Genomic DNA, 27,161 nt, shown 5'->3' with positions numbered 1-27,161 from the left:
AGTGACAAACAATATAAGAGCGCTATCAGCTCTGCTACAACGGTAACGAATGACTGCACCTATATCAATATTAGAGTTTGTCGCATGCACACAAGATGTTGCCCAAATGACAAGTTCAGCTCTGCTCTATACATCTTATTACTCACCCCTCACTGCTACATCTGTCCTAAAATCACTAAACCGATTCAGATTTCAGAATCATCCCAATGCGCAAACCGGAGCAGCTCTTTAGGCAAATGGATAACAAGTGCAGCTCTGCTACATCAGTGATAATTAACCATGTCACAATGCAAATACTGTCACTCCGGGGAGCTTAGCCTCCGGCACATTGTATGAAGCCATGCAAATTACGCCAATCATTACTTATCTGACGGCGTTGGAGCAGAACGCTGCCTCTTACCTGGGAACCCCCCCTGCACCATGGCTGATACCGCGGAAGCTCAGCGCCGCTGCATCGCCGGACCGGCGTCCTTACTCCGCAGGAGGCTACGAGCCGCTCTCTCAGACTTCTTCCGATGACCTTGGGGCCTACAATTGTGTTTCCTTCGCTGCGAGATGCGATCAATTAGTGAACGTGAAGCGGAAGCGCAGCGGCTCGGAGGCTCGTCTGTCAGCAGATGGGTTCTAACTAGTAAAGTACGTGCGAGGAGCATCTGACCCACTGAGACGGCAGCCCAGCTGGTACAGCGCCTGCATCACTTAGCATCAACGCAAGGGGGGCCGCAGGGGCCGGTCACAGAGTCCCAGGGGGTCCGCAACCTCACTCTACCCAACAGTCACTAAATAACTACCTTCGTGTAAAATGGAGCAACTTTCTAATAGACTGCTTTTCATCGAGTTTTTTATTGGCTTCTTATTCTATTAACTTCTGCCCTTTTTTAAAGTCTTTCTTATATTGGTTCGGTTTTCAATTTTTTATTTATTTTATTTTCGCCCACTGTGGGCACAGTGTTTGTTTTTCAGGATTTTTGCGGATTCCCCAATTGTGACTCTTTAAACAATTGTTAAATTAGTATGCACATGGCTATAGTCCTCCTCACTCCTCCCAAGTACACCTGACATTTTTTGGTGGTAATTTTTGCAACTTTATTGGAACGGGAGACTTTTTTTTGCCCTAAAAACGTAGCAAAAAAGATTAAAAGATAAAAAATAGCATTTGGGATTTTGCCCAAAATTCATGAACCTGTTTGAAGAATTTGGCACAAAAACAACCAAAGAATACTATAAAAGATTAAAAGTGACTTAAACCTCCCCCCCCCCAAAAAAAAAAAACAAACAAACAAAAAAACAAATGATAAATCGAGCTTTAAGGCTGTGTGCACAAGTTCAGGATTTTTCACGTTTTTTTCAACTATAAAAACGCTTTAAAAACGCATACCTATGCATCCCATCATTTATAATGCATTCCGCAATTTTTGTGCATATGTTTTCGTGGAAAAAAAACGCATCGCGGTAAAAAACACAGCATGTTCATTAATTTTGCGGATTTTTTGCGGATTTCCCACTATATTATTGCATTGGGAACCTCCGGAAAAAAAAAACGCAAAAAAAACGCGCAAAAAAACAGGCATGCGGATTTCTTGCAGAAAATGTCCAGTTTTGTTCAGGAAATTTCTGCAAGGAATCATGACGTGTGCACATAGCCTTAGTGTTTCCATTGCTGACAGTTTTGTAGATCTCTGCTTTCTGTCAGTGAATGGAAAACTCACGTTTATATTTATAGGCTTTATACTTGTCCTAATCTACAACTCTCTCCTCTGTCCAAATGCTTTGTTACAATGTATCAGTGCAGATGAAATGTATCATTCTTGAGTCCAAGCTGATACTAATCAGAAAAGATGCCAGGCATGCCGGCTGGTAGAAGGAGGTTTACAGGGCACTGGTCCAACGGCCACAGATACACACATGGCAGTTGCCACTATGGTCCATACAAGTTTGAAGCCTCTACACAAGAATATCCCTATGCACTGACAGCAAGCAGAGATATCCTGAACATGGTGAGACAGTCATACACATAGGAAAGAAGACATTTACTGAAATTTTCATTATATAAATGATTAGGGTTTTCTTAACTACATAATTTAGTCCCATTTCAGGACTACAATTCCCATTATGCACCAACAGGATGAAACTGTTAAATCGTGCTGGGAGTTTTAGTGCCAAAACAGACGGGGGAACCCTAGATTGATGGCCAAAGGTATGAACAGGTATGTAATATACAGGGTGGGCCATGTATATGGATACTCCTAAATAAAATGGGAATGGTTGGTGATATAAACTTCCTGTTTCTGACCCCCTTAGACTAGCATTTCTTCTGCGGTGTTGCTAACAGTGTGTCAAGAGTGGGAGAAGAGGGTTGCATTGACAATCCAACACAGTGGGCAGCACTTTGAACACATTTTATAAGTGGTCATAAACTTGTGAATAACTTATGAAAGAGTAAAGTTACGTTAAAACCAAGCTCACCATTGTTTTTCTTGTCAAATGCTCAAGTTTGATGTGTCACATGACCGTCTTCCTATTGAAAAAAATAAAGTTGGATCCAAAATGGCCGACTTCAAAATGGCCGCCATGGTCACCACCCATCTTGAAAAGTTTCCCCCTCCCATATACTAATGTGCCGCAAACAGGAAGTTAAATTATTATTATTATAAATGGCCCACCCTGTATACAGCTACATTATGTGATATGTGGGCCAGGAGGTCATTTTCTTTGTAAGTCTCTATAAATCAACCTACGGGCTCGTACCCATCACCATGAAAAAAAAATAGGTTCATTAAGGGAGTTTGTGTCATTCTTTCAAATAAAGGACTTTGTGTTTTTTTTTTATAAAATATCACTGTGGGGTTAGTAATGAGGGAATCATATAGACGCCTCTCTATTACTAACCTCTGGGCTTGATGTCACCTGACAATACAAAAGTGTCATCAACCCTCCTAAATATCACCCCACTTGCCACTGCAACAGGGCAAGTGGGAAGAAGAGAGGCCAAGTGCCAGAATTGGCGTATTTTATGGATGCTCCATTCCTGGGGTGGCTGAAAGCTGATGTTTTTAGACTGGGGGAAGGGGGGCAATATCCATGGCCCTTTACAAGGCTATTAATATTGGCTCGCAGCTGTCTGCCTAGCCTTTACTGGTTATTAATTATAGGAGGACCCTAAATCATTATTTTGGGGGGAGGGATCCCCCATTTTAATAAACCAAGAAAGGCTAAGTATATATCTGTGAGCTGATATTAATAGCCTGGGACACTCCAGAGGTATTACCCCCTTCCCTGGCTATAAAACATCTGGCCCCGGCTGGCTGCTTTCCCTCTGCTGGTTAATAAAATGTTGGGGGATCCCATGCCACTTTTTTCAGATAATTTAGTATGTTAAAAAAAAAAAAAAAAAATACGGTACGTAAAAAAAAAAATACATGTACACTACACAAACACTGTACTAATTATATATGTGATTGACATTTTTATCTATATTATATGTACATACTGTATGTAATCTATCTATTCTATCCTATCGGGTCACGCTGTGATTTTACTGTATGCGACAGATGAATTGACGAATTTTACAAAGACATCATGTGTAAAACAATTGGACAGCAGTCCCATGATCCGAGTGCCATGCAATTTTTTTTAATTACACCCATTAACTCGCATTGGCGAGTCTCGTCCGACATACAAGGACAATCGCAGAATGCTGTGATTTTTTTCTCAGTCAGATTTCAATGAAAAAAAATGCAGATGAGCTGTGACTCATTGATTAACATTGGTCAGAGTGAAATCCAATTTATCAGATTGCAATTGTCTGTTTTCCTCGCAGATGAGTATGAGTCCTAACAATCATGGTGGGACGAAAGCTCCACTTTATTCATTTTATCCAGAATTGGTCACTAGTGACCCCCTAAAACTATATATATATATATATATATATATATATATATATATATATATATATATATATATATACTATATAAAGCTGAATGAATGTGTGTGTGTGTGTGTGTGTGTGTGTGTGTGTGTGTGTGTGTGTGTGTGTGTGTGTGTGTGTGTGTGTATGTGTGTATGTCCGGGATTGGCATCTGCACCGTCGCAGCTACAGCCACAAAATTTTGCACAGTCACACGTCTGGACCCCGAGAGCTTCATAGGCTATGTTGTGAGGTGAAATTTTAACCCCGCGCTTTCCAATTCACCAAACAATTTTGCCCCTATCTACATAATGGGGAAAAAAGTGAAAGGAAAAGCGTTGGAAGCGTCGCAGCTACAGAAACAAAATTTTGCACAGTCACACGTCTGGACCCCGAGAGCTTCATAGGCTATGTTGTGAGGTGAAATTTTAACCCCGCGCTTTCCAATTCACCAAACAATTTTGCCCCTATCTACATAATGGGGAAAAAAGTGAAAGGAAAAGCGTTGGAAGCGTCGCAGCTACAGCAACAAAATTTTGCACAGTCACACGTCTGGACCCTGAGAGCGTCATAGGCTACGTTGTGAGGTGAAATTTTAACCCCGCGCTTTCCAATTCACCAAACAATTTTGCCCCTATCTACATAATGGGGAAAAGTGAAAGGAAAAGTGTTGGAGGCAAATTGACAGCTGCCAGATGTGAACAAGGGGGACTTAAAGAATGAGAGCGATGGCGCCAAAGAGTATATACCGATCAGTTGCTAAGGTGGGGCCCCGACATGTGATACTCACCACACACGGGGATATGAACACACACACAAAATGCGCCACACACTACCACATGCTTGAACACATATACCACCCTCAGCACACATTTCACCACACATACACCAACCTCGCCACATAAAAGTCGAAACACAAAAGTCGCTGCTCAAAACTCGCCACGCGCAAAACTCGCCACATGCAAAATCTAGGCTCACGCAAAACTCGCCACAAGTGCAAAACTCACCTCATGGAAAACTCGCCACACGCAAAACTTGCACACGCGGAAAAATTGCCACATGCACAAAATTTGCAACACATGCAAAAGTTGCCTCACACAAAACTTGCACATACTCAAAAGGCACCAGACATAAAACTCACCACGTGCAAAACTCGCCATGCGCAAAACTTGCTGCACACAACTTGCTACACTAACCAGTCACATGCAACTCGAAACACAAAAAGTTGCTACACGCATGTTGCCACACAAAACTCATCTCACAAAAGTCGCTACATGCATGTCGCCACAAGCAACTCAACACACACAACTTGACAGACGAAACTCGCCCTAAAACACACACAAGTCTGGTATTAGCCTTCAAAAATAAAAATCTGATTAATAAGCAGACAAACTACAAGAGCAACAAATGTACCATATAAGAAATACAGCAGCTGTCAGTCACATGACCTGTCTATTATGTGTATGTGTGAGCTAATATATACTGCCAGGGGGAGGGCTTCCTGTTGGCTGGGGATTTATCAGGCTGCCAATTTATCTTACAAATACTGAGGTAAAAATACTGAGCAAATAACGTGTTAACGAGGTCTAATACAGGAGATCACACAGGTATATACTATATACAGGGGAGATGACACACAGATATATACTATATACAGGAGAGATGACACACAGGTATATACTATATAGAGGAGGAGATGACATACAGGTACATACTATATACAGGAGGAGATGACATACAGGTATATGCTATATATAGAAGATGACATACAGGTATATACTATATACAGGAGGAGATGACAGATATATACTATATACAGGGGAGATGACACACAGGTATATACTATATACAGGAGGAGATGACATACAGGTATATACTATATATAGAAGGAGATGACATACAGGTATATACTATATATAGGAGGAGATGACACAGGTATTTACTATATATAGGAGGAGATGACATACAGGTATATACTATATACAGGGGAGATGACACAGCAGGTATATACTATATACAGGGGAGATGACATACAGGTATATACTATATACAGGAGATGACATACAGGTGTATACTATATATAAGGGAGATGACAAACATGTATACACTGAGGTGAAAATGAGAGGAGTGAGGTGAAAATGAAAAGGTGTGAGTGCAAAATGAGAGGAGTGAGGGAAAATAGTGTAGTGATCAGAAAATGACAGATGTGAGGTCGAAATGACAAGTGTTAGGGGGGAATGAGGAGTGAGGGAGAAAATGAGAGATGTGAGGGGGAAAATTAAAGATGTGATTGGGAAAATGAGAGGAGTGATGTGAAAATAAGAGAAATGAGGCGCTATAACTAACCACAGATATTTACTATGCCCAGGCAACGCCGGGCTCTTCAGCTAGTGTGTGTGTATATATATATATATATATATATATATATATATATATATATATATATATATATATATATATATATATATATATATATATATATATCCCAGCCACGTAGTATATTGCCCGGCCACATAGTATATTGCCCAGCCACATAGTATATTGCCCAGCCACATAGTATATTGCCCAGCCACATAGTATATTGCCCAGCCACATAGTATATTGCCCAGCCACATAGTATATTGCCCAGCCACATAGTATATTGCCCAGCCACATAGTATATTGCCCAGCCACGTAGTAGATTGCCCAGTGACGGTCCCAGGGTTGGTAGCGCAGGACCCGTGATGACGTCGCAGTCACATGACCGTGACGTCATGGCAGGTCCTTGTCGCATACCATCCTTGCCACCGGAACTTGCCGCTTGCATGGAGCGGTTACCGGAGCGTCGCGAGGAGCGGGAAAGGTGGCGGAAGGTGAGTATATAATGATTTTTTATTTTTTGTATTATTTTTAACATTAGATCCTTTTACTATTGACGCTGCATAGGCAGCATCAATAGTAAAAAGTTGGTCACACAGGGTTAATAGCGGCGGTAACGGAGTGAGTTACCCGCGGCATAACGCGGTCCGTTACCGCTGGCATTAACCCTGTGTGAGCAGATATATATATATATATATATATATATATATATATATATATATATATATATATACTTTCCAAAATATTTTCCGTATCAATTTTCAAGATCTCTGCTCTTGTAGTCATTCAATACAGAGCTTTAATGTTCACCTGCAACAGACAACACTCCATCCTGGTCGAGTAGTTACATCCAACTTATCAGAGCTACGCCTTTTAAAGGAGTCGAGTACCTCTGTGTCCATCACATGAGCAGGATAGATGTTAAGTATCCACTGGAAGTTACAATGAAGATTTATATTCAAAGACAGCAAGCACAATGGGAAATCATATACAAAAAATTGCAGCGCTTTGATTTACAAATAACATTTACTTGCTGACCCGTTTAAGGCTGTCTCTTAATTACTAATTGAAATGAAAAAAAAATTATATATAATATATAAAGAATAACCTTGAAGCCGTTTAATTAAAAAAACATAAATCCTCCCATCTGTGCAAGTCTTACCAGCTATGAAATGTAAATAAGTTTTGCAACAGTGACACCCAGTGACTAAAAACTAGAAATACACTTTCAAGCAACGAGAATCATCGGTCCTGTGTATGTACATGACAAATAACACCATATTTGGCCAATCAGGGGCATACAAATCATTGGTGCAACATGGGCAGCCACATAGCGGCCCAAGCGATACGGGGGACGATTTCCACACCCAAAGCAATTGTGCATTATATGCTGAACTGTCGGACTGCAAAGGGCCCATACATTGCTATTTCTAAGGGGCCCTTTACTGTCTGTGTCCGCCATGGTGGCCATTTTATGACTTGTATCCTGCATTTATCAGCAGTTTTCACCTCTGCAGTCTCCATCTCTACTCTGTAATTCACTCTGGACTGGTGGATGGAGACGAGCGGCTAGGATTGTTCCCATACATGGATATGAGGAATTCCTGCTGATCTTTCCATAGTGAACACACAGTCTACAGCAGAAGACAGGAGGACATTACACAGTAGTACTGAGCAGTATAGATGAGAATCCAGCTCTGGGGTGAGGTGAAAGACTTGTTGGAAAGCTCAGAATTATTTTTGACTATATGCCTGGGACTGCTTCCTCCCTTAGCTCCTCTCGTCTGTTCCCTTCTCCAAGGGGTATAATGGCCTATTTAACCCGACACCTCACTGAGCTGGTAGTCTGTCTTGTCTAAGGAAAGATGGAGTTAAATGGGTGATGATGTCAGGAAGAGGGGAGGAGAGGAAAGAGGTAGGTTTATCTGATAAGAAATATTACACATTTTCTTATATTTGCCTTCAGGCAAAGTCTGTTTAAAATTTAACCCCTTAAAGATGCAGTAAATTTTCATTTTGGCTTCATTTTTTTCCTCTCTTTTTAAATAACTACACTTTTCTTTTTTTCCTTGCCGGCATAGATGTACTACAAGTTGTAGTTTTGAATTGCCCCATTTATTTTAACTTATAGAACAAGTGAAAAATGGGATTTATTTTAAAAATTTTAATTGTGCTATAAAAATAACCTGACAAATGGATTCTCCTCGTCAGGACGATTACAGTAAATACCATATATATATATGGATTTTAGTATGGATTTTAGTGGCTGAAGAAAAAAAAAAATTTGTTTTTTGCCTCGTGAAAGGTTGTTTATATTTATACAATTTTGCATTTTGGAGTGCAGAAAATATTTTGATCACTTTTTTTTCCAGCTTTAATACTGCAATTCTGGAGCTTCTATTTATTTTATTTTTTTTTTATTTCTCAATATTTGCTGTAAGGGTTAATTAATCCTTATATTTTGATAGACAGGAATTTTACAGACACTGCAGTATTAAATGTTTTTTTTACATTTTCTTTTTTTTTTTTAAATGGATGAGGGAGAGTTTGGATTTTTATGGGTTTTTTTAATATATTTTTAAAAACTTTTTCACTTTTCATTTTAATTTCAGTTCCATTGGGGAACTTGAACCTGCAATAGGTTGATTGCTTCTCCTATAAACATAAACTCTAAAGTATCGCTGTGTATGGTAAAAAATCATGCTCTCCTAAGACGCAGAGCCTGGGACCGGACCTCATGGATGAAACCACATGACACGCATGGGGGGGCTTCACCTGGCTCATAGCTGTCACAGCAGCACACCAGCTCCCCGAAAAGGTTTCCAGCTAGTACAGACAAATGTCGGCTATGTAATATAGCCAACATCTGCCCTTTTTGTAACAGGCTCAGAATCTGATCCTGCTAAACAACCAGACAATAGTAACAATAATAAGGAATAATAGTAACTGATGGAGCAATAACGGGTTCAAGGGAACCCTATCAGCCTGGCATTACTTACATGGCCATGCAGGTGCTTGCCCCCCAATAAAAAACAATCTTTTTTTGGGCAGATATCAGATATGCCAATTACGAGCAATCTATTGTAGACGCAATAAGCAAATCAGGCGGGGAGTGCACTGGGGGGGTGTCAATGTACTTGGAAGCAGCTACATTGCATTGTCATTCCCTTAGTAAACTTCTAGCTGTAGGAGATAAGGTACAAGCAAGAATAAAATAGCCTCTTACCACGGTGCTAAATAAAATCATCCTACACAAAGTGCCAACAGCTGTGCAGTGAGGAGTTGCCGCAACTGTGTGTGTCACATTACACCCACTGCGCAAACAGCTCTCCCTATTATTATTTAAAAAGGGTAAAAAAGGATGTTCTGAACATTCCTTTGTTTTTTTGTCTTTTTTTATACAATTTAAAAAACAAAATAACCGTCACAATGTAGTGTAAACTAATAAAATTATTAATAGTGACATTACTGATTTTTCATGGCATAGAGAAATGCAATATTCTACATCTGGTGAAGAAAAAGGAAAAGGACGTCTACAGAAGGACGTCTACAGAATGGGAGGAATAGAACCAAGCAACAGCACGTGTGAAAGACTTGGGTATACTAATAGATCACAGACTGCACATGAGTCAACAGTGTGATGCAGCAGTAAAAAAGGCAAACAGTTCTAGGATGTATTAAGAGAAGCATAAAGTCTAAATCACGTGAAGTAATTATCCCCCTCCACTCCTCCTTGGTCTCATCTGGAATACTGTGTCTAGTTCTGGACACCACATTATAAAAAAGACATTGAAAAACTGGAGCAAGTTCAGAGAAGAGCAACCAGGATGGTGAGCGAACTGCAAAGTATGTTCTACGAGGAACGATTAAAGGATCTGGGAATGTTTAGCTTGCAAAAAAGAAGACTAAGAGGAGACTTAATAGATGTCTACAAATATCTGAAGGGCTGTCACAGTGTAGAGGAATCATAATTATTCTCATTTGCACATGGAAACACGAGAAGCAATGGAATGAAGCTGAAATGGAGAAGATACAGATTAGATAATAGAAAAAAACTTTTTGACAGTGAGGGTGATCAGTGAGTGGAACAGGCGGCCACGAGAGGTGGTGAGTTCTCCTTCAATGGAAGTCTTCAGTTAGAGGCTGGACAGACATCTGTCTACGATGGTTTAGTGAATCCTGCGTTGAGCAGTTGATTGGACACGATGACCCTGGAGGTCCCTTCCAACTCTAACATTCTAGGATTCTATGATCTTCAGTCACTCCCATTCCAACTATTCAGAGTCTTATTATTTTACACCATTTTGACAGTATTTACACTATTGTGGACAATCCCTTTAAACTGGATTCCAAATAGACACCTTGCTTAAAAATATATATATATATTTTTTTTGTAATAATTTGCTAAGCAGTGCCTCCTATTGGTCATTACTGGTACAAAACACAACCCTCCAAATAAGTCTGAAATCAATATGAGCGATACAATATGGATATTTCTATGGAGTCAGCAACATGGGAAAGGATGTTGTAATGTTCTTAAAGACACCAATAAAAAAATGTAAGAATTTTATGGACAGGAGATTGATCAATAGAAGGATAAATAAACAGATCATAGATAGATAACTGATAGATAGTCCAAAAATAGCAGCACTCCAAAGGATCAATGAAAAAGTAGCGAGGCCTTTATTAATCCACACTGAAAAACAATGTTTCAGTTCTTCTAGAGCTTGACAAATGTTTTATGCATTCGAGCCAAAACATTGCCGGTTTTCAAAAGGAACCAAAATATTTTTGCACTGAACATTTCCTGAAGTGCTGGCTACATTGTTTAAAATATCTATCCATCAGAAAGAGAATGACATCATAGTAAATGTAAGAATTTTATGGAATGAAGATTTGGATAATCTAAAGAAAAAAGTAAGAATTTAATTTTAAGATGAGGAATTTATGTTTTCTTAAATTCGCATCAAAATTCTTTCTTACCGTCGCTGTCCACAATGTCAGGTTCAAGCCCAGATGTGACAGGGCTGGGGGACTCTCTATACGGAGGGGGAAGCTTCATCGGTGGTGTAGGGCCGGCAGGTCCAGGAGAGACGCTCTGCGCAAGAAGGGAATATTCATACGTGTTCACAATGCTGTCAAATTCTCATCACATGTAGAATCATGAACGGTAAAACATTCCCAAAAAAATATTTAAAAAAAAACCAAACCCTTTTTATTGAAAAATGCTTCAGAATAAACATCGCATACATTAACAGGATATGCATCGGATCAGGTTACTAATATTAACAGATGGCCATTCAGAATACCATGACAAATATTACATCATATTTAAATAGCATAGGTCACTAATATTAGAATATATTAATGTGTAACTATATACTGTGAATCTATAGAACATTTAGAACACTGCACTCGTTTGATTATTAGGACAATAAACAATTTAGCAAAATTAAAATCTTAATGATTTAGAGGTCAGTGCGTCAGAGGCGATTCACACCTCTTCTCCCAAATTCTATAGAATTTTTTGGGGCATCCTCTATTCCTATACACTATATTCTCATAAGGTATTATATTTTTCACTAGCTTTTTCCATTCATTGACTGTAGGTTCCCTTATCCCCCCATCCACCTTAATGCTATTGCCTTCCTGGTGAGGAACAAAGTATCACAGAGAAAACCTCTATGATAGTGTGACCAAATGTCCTCATCCACAATTCTAAATAATAATCTTACAAAGATAATATCAGTACACAAAAAAATAAAAAGTTAAGCAATGCATAAAATCTGAATCTAAAACATTATTTAATACATCAGAACAAGAAATATCCATTATCATATGTATGTTCTGCCGCAACTTTGTCTAAAATGTAACCTCATTAGGAAAAATGTTAATTTATCCAAAATATAAAAAAAGTTAAATGGCAAAAAGAAAGAAAATGTAGCACAATCCCAACCAGAAATACAGGTTATACCTGGAGTCAACAAACCTACGTTATCATGAGATGTTTATGTTCCAGTATGACCAGGTACAAATAATATTTCATTAATAAATAGGGGAGAAAAATAAATGGTCCTCGTTACCTCGCAGAGTTGGAGGCAGCGGGCACAGTAAAACCTCGGAGAATCGCCGCGGCTCAACATTGTGTCTTTTATGGAGAGTAAACTAAAAAGCCCTTTCCCCGTGTCTTGTATTTCACAGGACATCTAGTAGCCTCGGGACGGCGGCTTATGTTTGGAACACAAATATCAGGTTTTATTTAATTATGCAATAGATCTCTCTGCTAATAGCAAAATGCACTTATGGAAAATAAAAAGGGGGAAAACATTGTAACAAACGGCCCTAGAGTCCAGCATCTGCACAGGATGGGAACATTAGGTGCATTTCTGATAGAGAGACCTGAAAATGGTCAAATGCCAACCGCAAAGTGCAGCAAAAATGAGCAATATAGATAATTCTATTAATAAAATGATAAACTATGTAAATAATTTAAGACACGTGAATATTCTATAATTCTTTTCATGTCTACTCCAGACAATTTCTGCCCAGTAGTCTTCCTACAGTTCTCATTGTCATTTATGTTGGCTCTCATGAGGCTGCTGTTTCTGACAACCGGTCACACAGAAGGTCCTCCCTCCCTAACGTCTTCATTGAATGTCTATCAGAACACTTGCCCTCTTTCCACATCACTTACTGAGAAATATGGATTTTTGTGTTACTCACTGTAAAATCCTTTTCTCCGAGACACTCATTGGGGGACACAGGACTTGTGGGTTGTATGCTACTGCCGCCAGGAGGCTGACACTAAGTAAACATAAAAAAAGTTGGCTCATTCGCCGTATACACCCCGACACTGGCCGCAGGCTAATCCAGTTTGGTGCAAAAAAGTAGTAGGAGAACAACAAAAAAATAAATCAGCTTTAACACAGGTGCAAAATGTCCAGAAACAAAAAACACCGAATAATAAAGAAGAAGCCATCTGGCTAATAGGGTGGGCACTGTGTCCCCCAATGAGAGTCTCGGAGAAAAGGATTATACGGTAACACAAAAATCCATATTTCTCCTTCGTCTCATTGGGGGACACAGGACTTGTGGGATGTCCTAAAGCAGTCTCTGGGTGGGAAACCGACTCCACGGTATAACCCCCAAGCACCTATTGCCTATAGATGTGCTACCGCTACCTGGATGGAGACTGGATCAGGTTGCCGCCTTGCAAACCTGTTCTGCTGATGCCTGATGCCGAAGAGCCCAGGAAGCGCCCACTGCCGGAGTGGAGTGTGCCCTGATCCTAACCGGAACGACGGTGCCTCTGATGCGGTAGGACTCCTGGATAGTCAAACGTATTCACCTGGCTATGGTCGATTTTGAGGCTGCGAGTCCCTTCCTGCGACCCTCGGGAAGGACGAACAGTGTGTCTGTCTGCCGAAAGGATGTCGTCCGAGAGACATATCTCCTGAGAGCTCTCACTAGATCTAGCGCATGGAGAGCTCTTTCCACACAGTGCGTTGGCGCCACAGAAAACGAAGGCAAGACAATGTCTTCGTTCACGTAGAATGAGGAAACAACCTTTGGCAAAAAAGGGGGTGCTGGCCTAAGCACCACCTTATCCTGATGAAAAAGCAAGCAGAGCTCGGCAGGATAGTGCCGCCAGCTCCGAGACCCGCCTGATGGATGTTATGACCCCTAGAAATACTACCTTCCAGGAAAGGTATATCAAGGAAATGTCCTGAAGAAATGGAGATTCCTGCAGGACCCCTAGGACCAGTTTAAGGTCCCAAGTGTCCAGGGGAGCCTTGTAAGGTGGTACCATGTGAGCAACGCCTTTTATGAAGGTCTTCACCTGTAAATTGGTAGTGATTCTGTGCTGGAAAAAAGGACAGACAAGGCCAATATCTGTCTTTTGAGGGTACTTGGTGCTAAACCCGAATCCAGGCTGGCTTTGAGGCATGCTAAAATGTTGGGCATGAGGAAACAAAGCGGTGAATAACCACGCTCACGGCATCACGCGAAGAAGACCTTCCAGGTGTGATGGTAGATTCGTGCTGAGGCAAGCTTCCGGGCACTAATAGTAGCGGCCACCCTCTGGGAGAACCAATCCTGGGTTAGAATCCAAGATTCCACAGCCAGGCTATTAAATACAGGGCCCCTGAGCTCTGGTGGTAGATCGGGCCCTGGGAGAGAAGGTCCGCGCACTCTGGCAGCCGCCAGGGAGTCTCGGTGAGCAGCTGTACTATGACTGCGTACCAAGACCACCGAGGCCAATCTGGAGCGACCAGATTTGCTGGGACCTGCTCTATCTTGATCTTATTGATGACCCTTGGGATCAGTGGTAGTGGAGGAAACAGGTAAGGGAGGTGAAACTGGTTCCAAGGTAAGACTAACGCATCTACGGCGATTGCCTGTGGATCCAGGTATCGGGCGACAAACCTAGGCACTCTGGTGTTTACCCTGGAGGCCATCAGGTCCACATCCGGGGTCCCCCAGCGTTGGCAAATCTGTTGAACAAACATAAAGGTAAAGCGACCACTCGCCGGAAGCCAGACTCTGTCGGCTTAGGAAATCCGCCGCCCAGTTCTCGTCACCCAGAATGTGGACTGCCGAGATCACAGAGTGGAACTTCACAGCCCAGCAGGGGATCTGTTTTACCTCATGCATGGGCGCCCTGCTGTGGGTACCCCCTTGAAGATTTATGTATGCCACGGCCGTGGCATCGTCCGATTGGTTCCGGATGGGGCGTCTTGCCAGGCGATAATGAAAATGCTGTAGAGCCAGCCGAATAGCCCAAATCTCTAGAAGGTTGATCGGGAGGGCTGACTCCCATGAACACCAGCGTCCCTGGGCTGTATGTTGGCAAAAAAAACGCTCCCCATCCGAGGAGGCTGGCATCGGTCGTGAGCACCAGCCATTGGACTGGGGGAAAAAGTTTCCCCTGTTGAAGGGAGGAACTCATTGTCCATCATGTAAGCGTCTGTCTGACCTGAGTGGACAGACGGCACAAGAGATTGAGAGAGAAGAAGTTCCTTTCCCAAGGGGGCATGCTGTAGGGGACGAAGATGGAGTTGCACAAACGGAACTGCCTCTATCGCTGCCACCATCCTTCCCAAGACTCTCATGCAAAAAAATGGATGGTATGAGGGACCAGCTGGCAAAGGACACGCACTTCCTGCCGGAGTGCTAGGACCTTGTCCCGGGGAGTATTGTGAGCCCTCGGGAGGTGTCGAAGATCATCCCCAGAAAGGTGATCCTCTGAGATGGCAAAGGAGTCGACTTTCTTAAATTCACCAACCATCCCATTCCTCGCAGGCCTGAAAAGATGGACCCTTGACCAGAAGGTCGTCTAAATATGGTGAGATGACTATAGCCCGGGAATGCAGGATGGACACCACGGCCGCCATGACCTTTGTGAACACCCTGGGGACAGAGGCCAGTCCGAAAGGCTAGACAGTGAACTGGAAATGCAGATTGCTGATGGCAAAATGAAGAAACCTCTGATGCGGGGGGAATATGGGGATGACAAGATAGGCGTCTTGGATATCTATAGACGTCAAATATTCTCCCTTTTCCATGGCAGCAATGACCGAGTGGAGAGATTCCATTCGGAAAAGATGAATGCTGAAAAACTTGTTCAGAAGCTTCAGGTCCAGAATGGGCCTTACCGCTCAGTCCTTTTTGGGGACTATGAACAGGTTGGAATAGAAGCCTTGAAACTTCTCGTCCTCCGTAACGGGGATGATAACTCCGCTGAGCCGAAAAGACTCGACAGCCTTGAATAAGGCCCATGCCCGGAATTCTGAAGTGGGAAAATGAGACAGAAAAAAAATCAACTCGGGGGGGAGGGGAGATGATAAATTCTTTCTTGTGCCCTGAGGACACCAGCTCTCTCTTACCCATCTGTCGTGATGAAGGTGAGCCAGACTTTGCGAAAACCAGAGTAGGTGGCCGCCCACCTTACTGGCAACGACCGGAGACTGCCTCCAGTCATTTGGATGAGAATCTGGAGGACCTAGATCCTCTAGATCAGTGTTCCCCAAGTCCGGTCCTCAAGAGCCACCAATAGGTCATGTTTTCAGGATTTCCCTAGTATTGCACAGGTGATAATTGCATCACCTTCACAGGCAATAATTCCGTCACCTGTGCAATACTAAGGAAATCCTGAAAACATGACCTGTTGGTGGCTCTTGAGGACCGGAGTTGGGGAACACTGCTCTAGATCTTGGCCGGTGGGACCGCATCCTGCCCAATGGGTTGGTTCTGTCTGAGACCTGACGATCCCTGTTCTGATTAGGTCAACCTGAACTGACGGGATCGGCCGCTGCGGTCGACCCTGGGTTTTGAAAGGACCAAAACCGTGCCTGAAAACGTTGGCAAAATGGCTGCTGAATCCCTTGCTGCGGGAGGAAGTTGCTCTTCCTCCCCCCTGTAGCGTCAGAAATTAGTTGATCTAATTTTTCGCCAAATATCGGCCACTCTGAGACGCCAAAAAAGGGACTTCTATGAGGTTGAGTCTGCCCGCCATGTCCTCAACCATATAGCCCTCCTAATGGAAATTGCATTTGCGGCAGCCCGTGCTGTGCAGTTCGCCGCATCCAAAGATGCTTTAATCAAAAAGTCTCCCGCTGGAGCGATCTGATTTGAGATTTCGACCCCCTCGGATGGCAGGTCCTCATCCTGCAGAGCTCTTTTCAAGGACTCTTACCAGGATATCATGGTCTTAGCTACCCAAGTCGCCGCAAAAGAGGGCTGAACCTGAAGCTTCAAACACCGAGCGAGCCAGGCTCTCAATGAATCGATCAGCTACATCCTTAACAGAAGAACCATTAGGGAGGGATAAAGTTTTAGAGGCCAACCGTGACACGGGAGGATCCACGGAAAGGGATTCTGCCCACTTCTTACGGAGTTTAGGAGCAAAAGGATATCATGTGTTTAGGGACCTCTGACCAGAGAAACGCTTGACTGGTCACTCCCTGTGACGTTGCATTACAACCTCAAACTCTGGGCGAGTGCAAAATACTCTATGAGACTGTTTTGTCCGTCTTAAATGACATCTTATGACCCGAGGCCAAGGTGGATTCATCGTCTATATTTAGTGTTTGGTTGACGGCCTCAATGAGGATGTCGATTGTCTCCTGGTAATTAGGTGCCTCTAAATTGAGGGACCCTTCAGAATTGTAATCCGAGATTTTCGCACTAACCTCTTCTGGCGAGGAAGAGCGAGAGACGAAACTCATGGATGCCGAGGCACCAGACGGACCCAAAGACGCTGTATGGGTTCGTTTCCCCAGCGTCTGATTAGAGAGAGAGCAGCCCCTGCAGGCCAGAGTTTCCTGTAAGATGGAGGATTCCTCCAAGACAGACAAACCACTGTCCCTGCCCCTATCTGGGGCCTGAAGGGACTTGATTGCTCTAGTTAGCGACACCATAGATTGCGACAGAGACAGGGCCCATTACGGGGGACCCGACACACTGGGCTCAGTCGCAAGGGAGGGCTCCTGATCGCGCTCTGAATCACAGGCCTTATAGAATCGATTACTCTGGGCATGCGGAAAAACAGACAGATAGGTAAAACATGAGGTATATAATACAGTGTGGGTCTTGGTCCTTTTAGACCTGGTGGGTCTGTTTAGAGAGAAAGCAAGAGAGAGGAGCTGCCAGACTGGGGGAAGTAACACTTACCCCAGCCCTGTGACCCTGGATCTCCGAGACCTATCCTTCAAATATGCACGCTCTGCTCGAAGGGGCGGAACCGGAAGCAGACACGCTCCGGAGGCGGGACCTTCACCCCTGGCCTAGTACCAGTAAAAGCCGGGGACTAAATTTCCAGCGCCTGCCCGAGGATACGGGGGCAGGGCCACCAGAAGCAGACACGCTCCGGAAGCTAGACTTTCACCTGCGGCCTAGTACCAGCAAAAGCCGGGGACTAAATTTTCGGCGCCCGCCCGAGAATACGGGAGTGGAGCCGATGTGAGGCTGCCAGAGGACCCACCAAAAACCGAATTTCCCCCGACGACTTGGACCTGCCAGACGATACAAGGGGAGAGGTGTGCGCATGGAAGCGCCAGGAAGAGCGCTGTAGCAGGAGCCTTCCCAGCCCCCTACTCCTGCAATGAATTCTAGCTTCAGGTTACAGAGGGGGCTGTGTAAAGGACGGTGCAGGCACCCTAGCTCCATCTTCCCTTCAGGGGATGAGGAGAGGGACTGTCCGCCTCTTTCCATCACCTCTCTAAGCATTGGTGATGCAATGGGGGCCGCACAGACTGCACATATGCACCTGTACAGCCTAGGGTTTCAATACCTTAGGGGGGTCAGGACTGTGTCCGGCATCTTGTCCCACATTGCGGGAGAGGATACGTGGAGGCGACATTCCACGTGCTCGCCCGTTGTTGGTTTGGGGAGATCGGACCCCTTCAAAAGGGTCCGTCGCCACTGTCTCATCTCCATGGTAAAAAAGAGAAAAAAAGGTCTAGGAAAAACCAGACATGTGCCTCCTAAAGACACTAAGCATGAACTGGATTAGCCTGCGGCCAGTGTCAGGGTGTATACGGCAGAGGAGCAGGAGCAAACTTTTTTTTATGTTTACTTCGTTTCAGACTCCTCGCGGCAGTAGCATACACCCACAAGTCCTGTGTCCCCCAATGAGACGAAGGAGAAACCTTACATTTAATCTTAGTTTGATATTTGAGAAAGTAAAACCCAATGATACAAATTCAAATTTATAAAGGAATACTGGGAGATGTAGCTGATCGCATCAATGATGGAGGTAGTAGCTAGATTCTCATATTATTTGGCAGCCAAAACATTGCACTGGGAAAAGGAAAACTAAACATGGTCACTAGAAAAAATAAAAAGGTGGACATGCTGCTATGTAGTAAGAAGAACAGAAGCAAAATACTATTAGTCAGTGAAGAAAAGGATAGTCATACACACAACTCCACAAAAAGACAAGAGTAATCCAAAAAGGCCACTGGTTACTGGCTGCTATACCCCCGTGTTCGAACCCTTGAGCCTGTGTTTGGTGGTCGGCTTGTTATTCTGGCTGCAGTTTGTTTAGCAATACACAGGTCTTTTCATTTGTCTGCCCTATCACCTTTCATGTGCAGCTTTATATTCTGTCCCCCTGTTGACATTTCCTGCTGGTGATAGCAGAATGGCTGAACATCAAAAAGAAACTATCGTGTAAAGACAGTCAGTGAAATTCCAGCTAGGGTTTATCTCCTTGCCGTTTCTGTTCTTTACTTTGCACCTACCTTATGTTTTGTTTTGTTTTTTAGAAATCAGGCAGCATATAATTAATACTTTATTTTATATTTCATGGTTAACTTTACTCACTCTGGGATCTTTCCTTTTTTTCAGCACACTTTTCTTTTAAGAGGTAATTTACACTCTTGCATTACCCTCCGGTTCTTTGGGAGGAACATGAAGCTCTCAACGGCCGTTCAGGTTGTTTAGGTCTGAGCTTACATCTTCTAGTCTGTGGTTTGGGCCATCTCTGCCAACGCAAGAACCTTTAAGGGCTGCTGGTCAGGATCTCTAGTCTTTGTAGCAACCAGCAGGGGCACTTTCAGTTTTTAGTTTGTTACAACACCCCCGAGTGACTTTTTACTCAAACTTAACACTCACCAGTGGCTAAATATGCCACTGAGCATGAGAAAGAAGGGAATTAACAGATTAATGGGCATCAGGAGAGGAAATATACAAACATGTCACTAGGCATCGAGAATAAGGAAACCAAACATGCCAAAAGACCGTGGGAATAGAAGAAATAAACATACCACTGGGAACCAAATATTTGGCCGCTTGCCAAAAACAGGAGACCAAATATGCATAGAGTCTAGACAAGAGACGAATAAGACAGGCCACAAGACACTGGGAAGGGAAGAATAAGACAGGCCACAAGATACTGGGAAGGGAAAAATAAGACAGGCCACAAGATACTGGGAAGAGAAGAATAAGACAGGCCACAAGACACTGGGAAGGTAAGAATAAGACAGGCCACAAGACACTGGGAAGGGAAGAATAAGACAGGCCACAAGACACTGGGAAGGGAAGAATAAGACAGGCCACAAGACACTGGGAAGGGAAGAATAAGACAGGCCACAAGATACTGGGAAGGGAAGAATAAGACCGGCCACAAGACACTGGAAAGAGAAGAATAAGACCGGCCACAAGACACTGGGAAGAGAAGAATAAGACCGGCCACAAGATACTGGGAAGAGAAGAATAAGACCGGCCACAAGACCCTGGGAAGAGAAGAATAAGACCGGCCACAAGATACTGGGAAGAGAAGAATAAGACCGGCCACAAGACCCTGGGAAGAGAAGAATAAGACCGGCCACAAGACACTGGGAAGGGAAGAATAAGACAGGCCACAAGACACTGGGAAGAGAAGAATAAGACCGGCCACAAGACCCTGGGAAGGGAAGAATAAGACCGGCCACAAGACCCTGAGAAGAGAAGAATAAGACAGGCCACAAGACCATGGGAAGAGAAGAATAAGACAGGCCACAAGACACTGGGAAGGGAAGAATAAGGCAGGGCACAAGACACTGGGAATAAGGAAACTTAACATGTTGTTGGGCACAAAGAAGGAGAAATATACACGCCACTATGTACAAAGAAGGAGGGAACAAAATGTGATACAAGTAACTAGAAAGAGGAAAACCAAACTTGACACCGAGCACCAAGAAAGAAGGGAACCAAAAGATGCCTCTGGACACCAGGAGGAGGGGAACCCAAGATGCCACTGGGCACCAAGAAGAGAAAAACCAAACACGCCATCAAGCACCAGGAAGAAGGAAACCAAACATATTGCTGGGCACCATGATGAGGAGAACCAAACATGCCAAAGAGCATCAGGAAAAAAAGAACCAAACATGCCACTGGGCGAGAAGGAAAGCAAATGTACTGGTAGCCACTAGGATCCAGACAACACCAGGAAGAATAGAACCAAAAATGTTGCTGGGCATAAAAAAAGAGAAGACATACGGTAAATGTGCCACAAGGCATAAAAAAAGGGACTCAACAAGCCGCTAGTCACCAGAAAACAAAATAAGAAAAAAGAACCACACATGTTCCTGGCCACCAAGAATAGGATAACAAAATATGGCACTAGGCACCAGCAAAAAGGGAGCCAAATAGACCACATGGAACATGCCACTGGCAATGGGAAGTGAGGAATCAAACATGCTACTAAACACTGGAAAGAGGACAAACCAATAATTTACCACCAGAAAAAAATGTAAAAGGAGAGTAAAGAACATAGGCATTGAAATCCCATGCCAATCCAATGGTGGTTTGTGGCACATGTTTTCAGGAAAAACTCCTTAAACAATTGCACAAAATGAATGGTCAATAAAAAGACACAGCACACAGGCAAACCGGGCTTGTCAGCCCACCCTAAAGAAATAACATTTTGAGGGAGCAGCAATTGTCGCCAGGTTCTTTTCTCAATTGTTAAGTTTTGAGCTGAATTCTCATCGGAAAAAGTTTTCAAGTTTTAAATCAAAACATTTGATTCTGCTGAGAAACACTACAACAAACAATAAAAAACAGGTATAAAAAAATATATATAAGAAATGTAACAGAGTCCCGAATATTCAGAAACAAGACACATTAGCTAAGTAACAAATGACATGCAATCAGGCAGCTGATTAGAGGCGATAATTGCTGGGGACGGGAGGCCGTTTTTGAATATAAATGCTACACTTTGGGAAATAATGTAATTGAATACGTTCTTGTTTACTTAAAAGTGAGCGCCATCTGGAGAAGCCACGGAATCGAGGATCAGCAAAAAGTATATATATAAAAAAAGTTAGGCAATTAAAAAATAAATAATGAATAAATTAAAGTGCTAGATAATTAGAGCATGGTAGCTGTCCTAATATTAGGATGATGATTACAAAAGTAACAGAAAAAAATGCAGAGCTTATTTGTAAAAATATTAAAAAGTGAACTTTCCAATTATTTTGATAAACAAGCATTATAGGATTGAAAAAAAAAAACATGGCTGATATTTCCTTAGGATGTGGTGGTACTGAAGCTCAGCCCCTTCCATACTAATGGAGTTGTGCTGCAATACCAGAAATAAACAGAAGTCATAGTTTGTGGAACATAGTGGTCGAGATTTACTAATTTAGACAACCCCTTTACCTTACTGTTCAGATTATAATTACAAGTATCCCAGGACCGGTCGTGTATACAACAATGGCAGCCATACATTAACTACACAATGCACCATGTTGTACTATTTGATTAGAAGTTCACAATAGTGAGTGCAGCTCTGGAGTATAATACACGATGTAACTCAGGATCGGTAATGTAATGTATGTACACAGTGACTGCACCAGCAGAATAGTGAGTGCAGCTCTGGAGTATAATACAGGATGTAACTCAGGATCAGTAATGTAATGTATGTACACAGTGACTGCAGCAGCAGAATAGTGAGTGCAGCTCTGGAGTATAATACAGGATGTAACTCTGGGTCAGTAATGTAATGTATGTACACAGTGACTGCACCAGCAGAATAGTGAGTGCAGCTCTGGAGTGTAATACAGGATGTAACTCAGGATCAGTAATGTAATGTATGTAAACAGTGACTGCACCGGAAGAATAGTGAGTGCAGCTCTGGAGTATAATACAGGATGTAACTCAGGATCAGTAATGTATGTTCACAGTGACTGCACCAGCAGAATAGTGAGTGCAAATCAGGAGTATAATACACGATGTAACTCAGGATCACTAATGTATGTAAACAGTGACTGCACAAACAGAATAGTGAGTGCAGCTCTGGAGTATAATACAGGATGTAAATAACTCAGGATCAGTAATGTAATGTATGTACACAGTGACTGCACCAGCAGAATAGTGAGTGCAGCTCTGGGGTATAATACAGGATGTAACTCAGGGTCAGTAATGTAATGTATGTACACAGTGACTGCACCAGCAGAATAGTGAGTGCAGCTCTGGAGTATAATACAGGATGTAAATAACTCAGGATCAGTAATGTAATGTATGTACACAGTGACTGCACCAGCAGAATAGCGAGTGCAGCTCTGGAGTACAATACAGGATGTAACTCAGGATCAGTAATGTAATGTATGTAAACAGCAGAATAGTGAGTGCAGCTCTAGGGTATAATACACGATGTAACTCAGGATCGGTAATGTAATGTATGTAAACAGTGACTGCACCAGCAGAATAGTGAGTGCAGCTCTGGAGTATAATACAGGATGTAAATAACTCAGGATCAGTAATGTAATGTATGTACACAGTGACTGCACCAGCAGAATAGTGAGTGCAGCTCTAGGGTATAATACACGATGTAACTCAGGATCAGTAATGTAATGTATGTAAACAGTGACTGCACCAGCAGAATAGTGAGTGCAGCTCTGGAGTATAATACAGGATGTAACTTAGGATCAGTAATGTATGAACACAGTGACTGCACCAGCAGAATAGTGAGTGCAGCTCTGGGGTATAATACAGGATGTAACTCAGGATCAGTAATGTAATGTATGTACACAGTGACTGCACCAGCAGAATAATGAGTGCAGCTCTGGGGTATAATACAGGATGTAACTCAGGATCAGTAATGTAATGTATGTACACAGTGACTGCACCAGCAGAATAGTGAGTGCAGCTCTGGAGTATAATACAGGATGTAACTCAGGATCAGTAATGTAATGTATATACATAGTGACTGCACCAGCAGAATAGTGATTGCAGCTCTGGAGTATAATACAGGATGTAACTCAGGATCAGTAATGTTATGTATGTACACAGTGACTGCACCAGCAGAATAGTGAGTGCAGCTCTGGAGTATAATACAGGATGTAACTCAGGATCAGTAATGTAATGTATGTACACAGTGACTGCACCAGCAGAATAGTGAGTGCAGCTCTGGAGTATAATACAGGATGTAACTCAGGATCAGTAATGTAATGTATGTAAACAGTGACTGCAGCAGCAGAATAGTGAGTGCAGCTCTGGAGTATAATACAGGATGTAACTCAGGATCAGTAATGTAATGTATGTACACAGTGACTGCACCAGCAGAATAATGAGTGCAGCTCTGGGGTATAATACAGTGTTGGAATAAGTTTAAATGCAACAACTCCATTCCTGTTGTAGTCTGCATTGAATGTCTATGAGTGTTCATTTGTCAGCTATGCTGTGATTGTTAAAGTTTGTACAAAAAAAAAGGTCAGAGGACTCTCACTGATTGCATCATTCTGCTGCTGTTTCCTTCACAGAGAGACATGTGTTACATGGACTAGATTATATCGGTAGTTACTGTCAAAGCTTTCTTATTTTGTTCCAGTTCAAGCTGCATATATTAAACACAGTTTGCCTTACGTTGGATTCTGCTGCTTATATGAAGTAACACGCGCTGCTGTGGTAATACTCCGGCTAACAGGTTATGGGCCCAGCCACCGGAAAGTAAATGGTAAAAAGCCCAGTCACCGGAATAAGCAGCGAGCCAAGCGCAGACAGCACAGAGGAACCCCCGGAATACAAGGACACCGGAACGCAAAGGTACCGCAGTGTACAGAGCACCGGACAGCGCAGCTTAAAGGGCCAGTAACAAACAAAAAAAAAAAAAAAAAAAAAGGTACAAGAGACAAGAATGTCTACAGAAAGGAATGCAGTGAAGTACACAGTGCCAAGTCTCACAAATCACAATTACAGCTCCTGGAAATTCAAGGTAAAGATGTTACTTATAAGAGAGGGTACATGGAAATGTATTGAACAGCCTGTGCCTGACCCAGTACCGGGTGATTGGCTAGAGACTGATCAGAAAGCACAAAGCACTATTTCCCTCAGCATAGATGATAACCAGATTGTACATGTATGCAAATGTGATACTGCAAAGAAAATGTGGGAAGAATTACAGAAAGTGCATGAAAGGTCAAATCTCAGCAATAAGCTATATCTTATGAGAAAGCTGTATCAGTCTAAATTAAGTGATGGCCAGCATATGCAGGACTATATCAGAAACACCCTAGAGATTGTGGAGCGCCTAAGGGGTATTGGTGAAGAAATTAAAGATTTTCATGTTGCTGCATTACTATTAAGTGGTCTTCCAGAAAGTTATGACACGCTTGTGACTGCATTAGATGCCAGACCAGATGATGAACTCACACTAGAATATGTGAAAGGGAAACTTGCAGATGAATACAAGAGAAAGTCAGAGACTATTAGCAATAATATATGCAAAGCAGAAGCAGCATTAAAGACACAGTACTTTTCTAAAGCTCAGAGTCATTTAAAGGAAACTCGTGAATGTTTTGTCTGTAAAAAGCCTGGTCACCTTAAAGCAGACTGCAGAGTGTGGAAAGCAAGAATGAATCAGTTTAAAAAGCAGGACAGTCATCAAAAGGTTAAAACAGCTGTAAAGAAGGAAGATGCATGTATTGCGACTGCATTTGGGGTCAGCACAAGCCCATATGCAAACCATGTTTGGTGTATTGACTCTGGAGCGACTGCTCACATGACACGTGATAAAGATTTCTTCATTAATCTAGATGAAAGCAAGTCTGAAAAGGTAATTTTAGCTAATGGTCACTATATGACATCAGAAGGAATAGGAGATGGTTATCTCCATTGTCAAGTTCAATCCTCAGCACAAGTCAGAAAAATCCCAGTTAAAGACGTGCTGTATGTTCCCAAACTTGAAAGTAACCTTTTATCTGTAAAGAAGCTTGCACAACAGGGAAATATAGTTACATTTAAGGATGACAGATGCATCATTTCAAAGAAGGGTCATACCCTTGCCGAAGGAAAAATCAAAGATGAACTTTATCAGCTGAAATGCAATGAAACTGTTTACAGTGCTAGACAAGATTTTCATAAGGACTGTATTCATGTGTGGCACAGACGCCTAGGCCACAGAGATCCAGAAGCAGTAAAGAAACTAGCTCAACTTGCAAATGGTATTGCAATCAACCAGTGTAATCAAACAATGAAGTGCACAAGTTGCCTAAAAGGGAAAATGTCCAGAAAATCGTTTCCTAAAGTAAGCACTACTAAATCTGCACAGATACTGGATTTGATACATACAGATGTGTGTGGTCCAATGAGTGTTCTTACTCCCAGCAAGAAGAGATATTTTCTCACATTCATTGATGATTATTCCAGATATACTGTTACTTACCTACTTCAAAGTAAAGATGAAGTTCCACAGAAACTTGAAGAATATCTTGCTGCAGTTCTTAACAAATTTGGAAGAATACCAAAGGTACTGCGAGCAGATAATGGAACTGAATATACAAGTGGTAAAGTGCAAACCATCCTGAAAAAGAATGGAATCGTGTTCCAGACAACCGTTCCATACAACCCAGAGCAGAATGGCACAGCAGAGAGAAAGAACCGAACTCTTTGTGAAAGTGGAAGAAGTATGCTATTTGATGGAAACCTACCTACAACATATTGGGGAGAAGCCATCATGACTGCTACCTATCTTCAAAATCGACTGCCAAGTAAAGCTACAAGTAAAACTCCATATGAGCTATGGAACTGTGAGAAGCCCAACCTGAAGCATCTCAGGATATTCGGAAGCAAAACTTTTGTGCATGTTCCCAAAGAAAAACGTTCTAAGTGGGAATCTCATGCAAAGGAAGGAGTTCTTGTGGGGTACAGTGAAACTCAGAAAGGATACAGAATCCTGCACCCACAGACCAACACAGTAACAATCAGCAGAGATGTAGTGATTGATGAAAACTCAGTATCGCTCAAATTTCATGAGGTTACGCAAATAATTCAACCTAAGGAACAAGAATTTCAGTCAGTGATTCCAGACATTGAAGAGAATCTCAAAGAAAATACTGAAGTCTGGATATGCTCTGAAAGTACTGAAAAAGAAACAGAAGAACCAAGCCAACCTCAGGAGATCAGAAGATCA

General features: G+C 42.5%; 1 protein-coding gene across 4 annotated transcripts in view; it reads right to left on the bottom strand.

Annotated features, from left to right (window-relative positions):
• The window catches only part of PATJ (PATJ crumbs cell polarity complex component), a 240,147-nt gene that overhangs the window by 85,923 nt on the left and 127,063 nt on the right, over nucleotides 1-27,161 (bottom strand). For all 4 annotated transcript variants that reach the window (XM_069738164.1, XM_069738165.1, XM_069738166.1 and 1 more), the window contains one exon: nucleotides 11,249-11,363. In XM_069738164.1, coding sequence (XP_069594265.1) covers nucleotides 11,249-11,363 — 115 coding nt within the window. The remainder of the gene's footprint in view (nucleotides 1-11,248; nucleotides 11,364-27,161) is intronic.

Source organism: Ranitomeya imitator, chromosome 8 (genome assembly GCF_032444005.1).
Source record: "Ranitomeya imitator isolate aRanImi1 chromosome 8, aRanImi1.pri, whole genome shotgun sequence".
In the NCBI taxonomy this organism is placed as follows: Eukaryota; Metazoa; Chordata; class Amphibia; order Anura; family Dendrobatidae; genus Ranitomeya; species Ranitomeya imitator.
The sequence above is the reverse complement of the archived record's forward strand: the minus strand, read 5'-3'. Positions and strand labels throughout refer to the sequence as shown.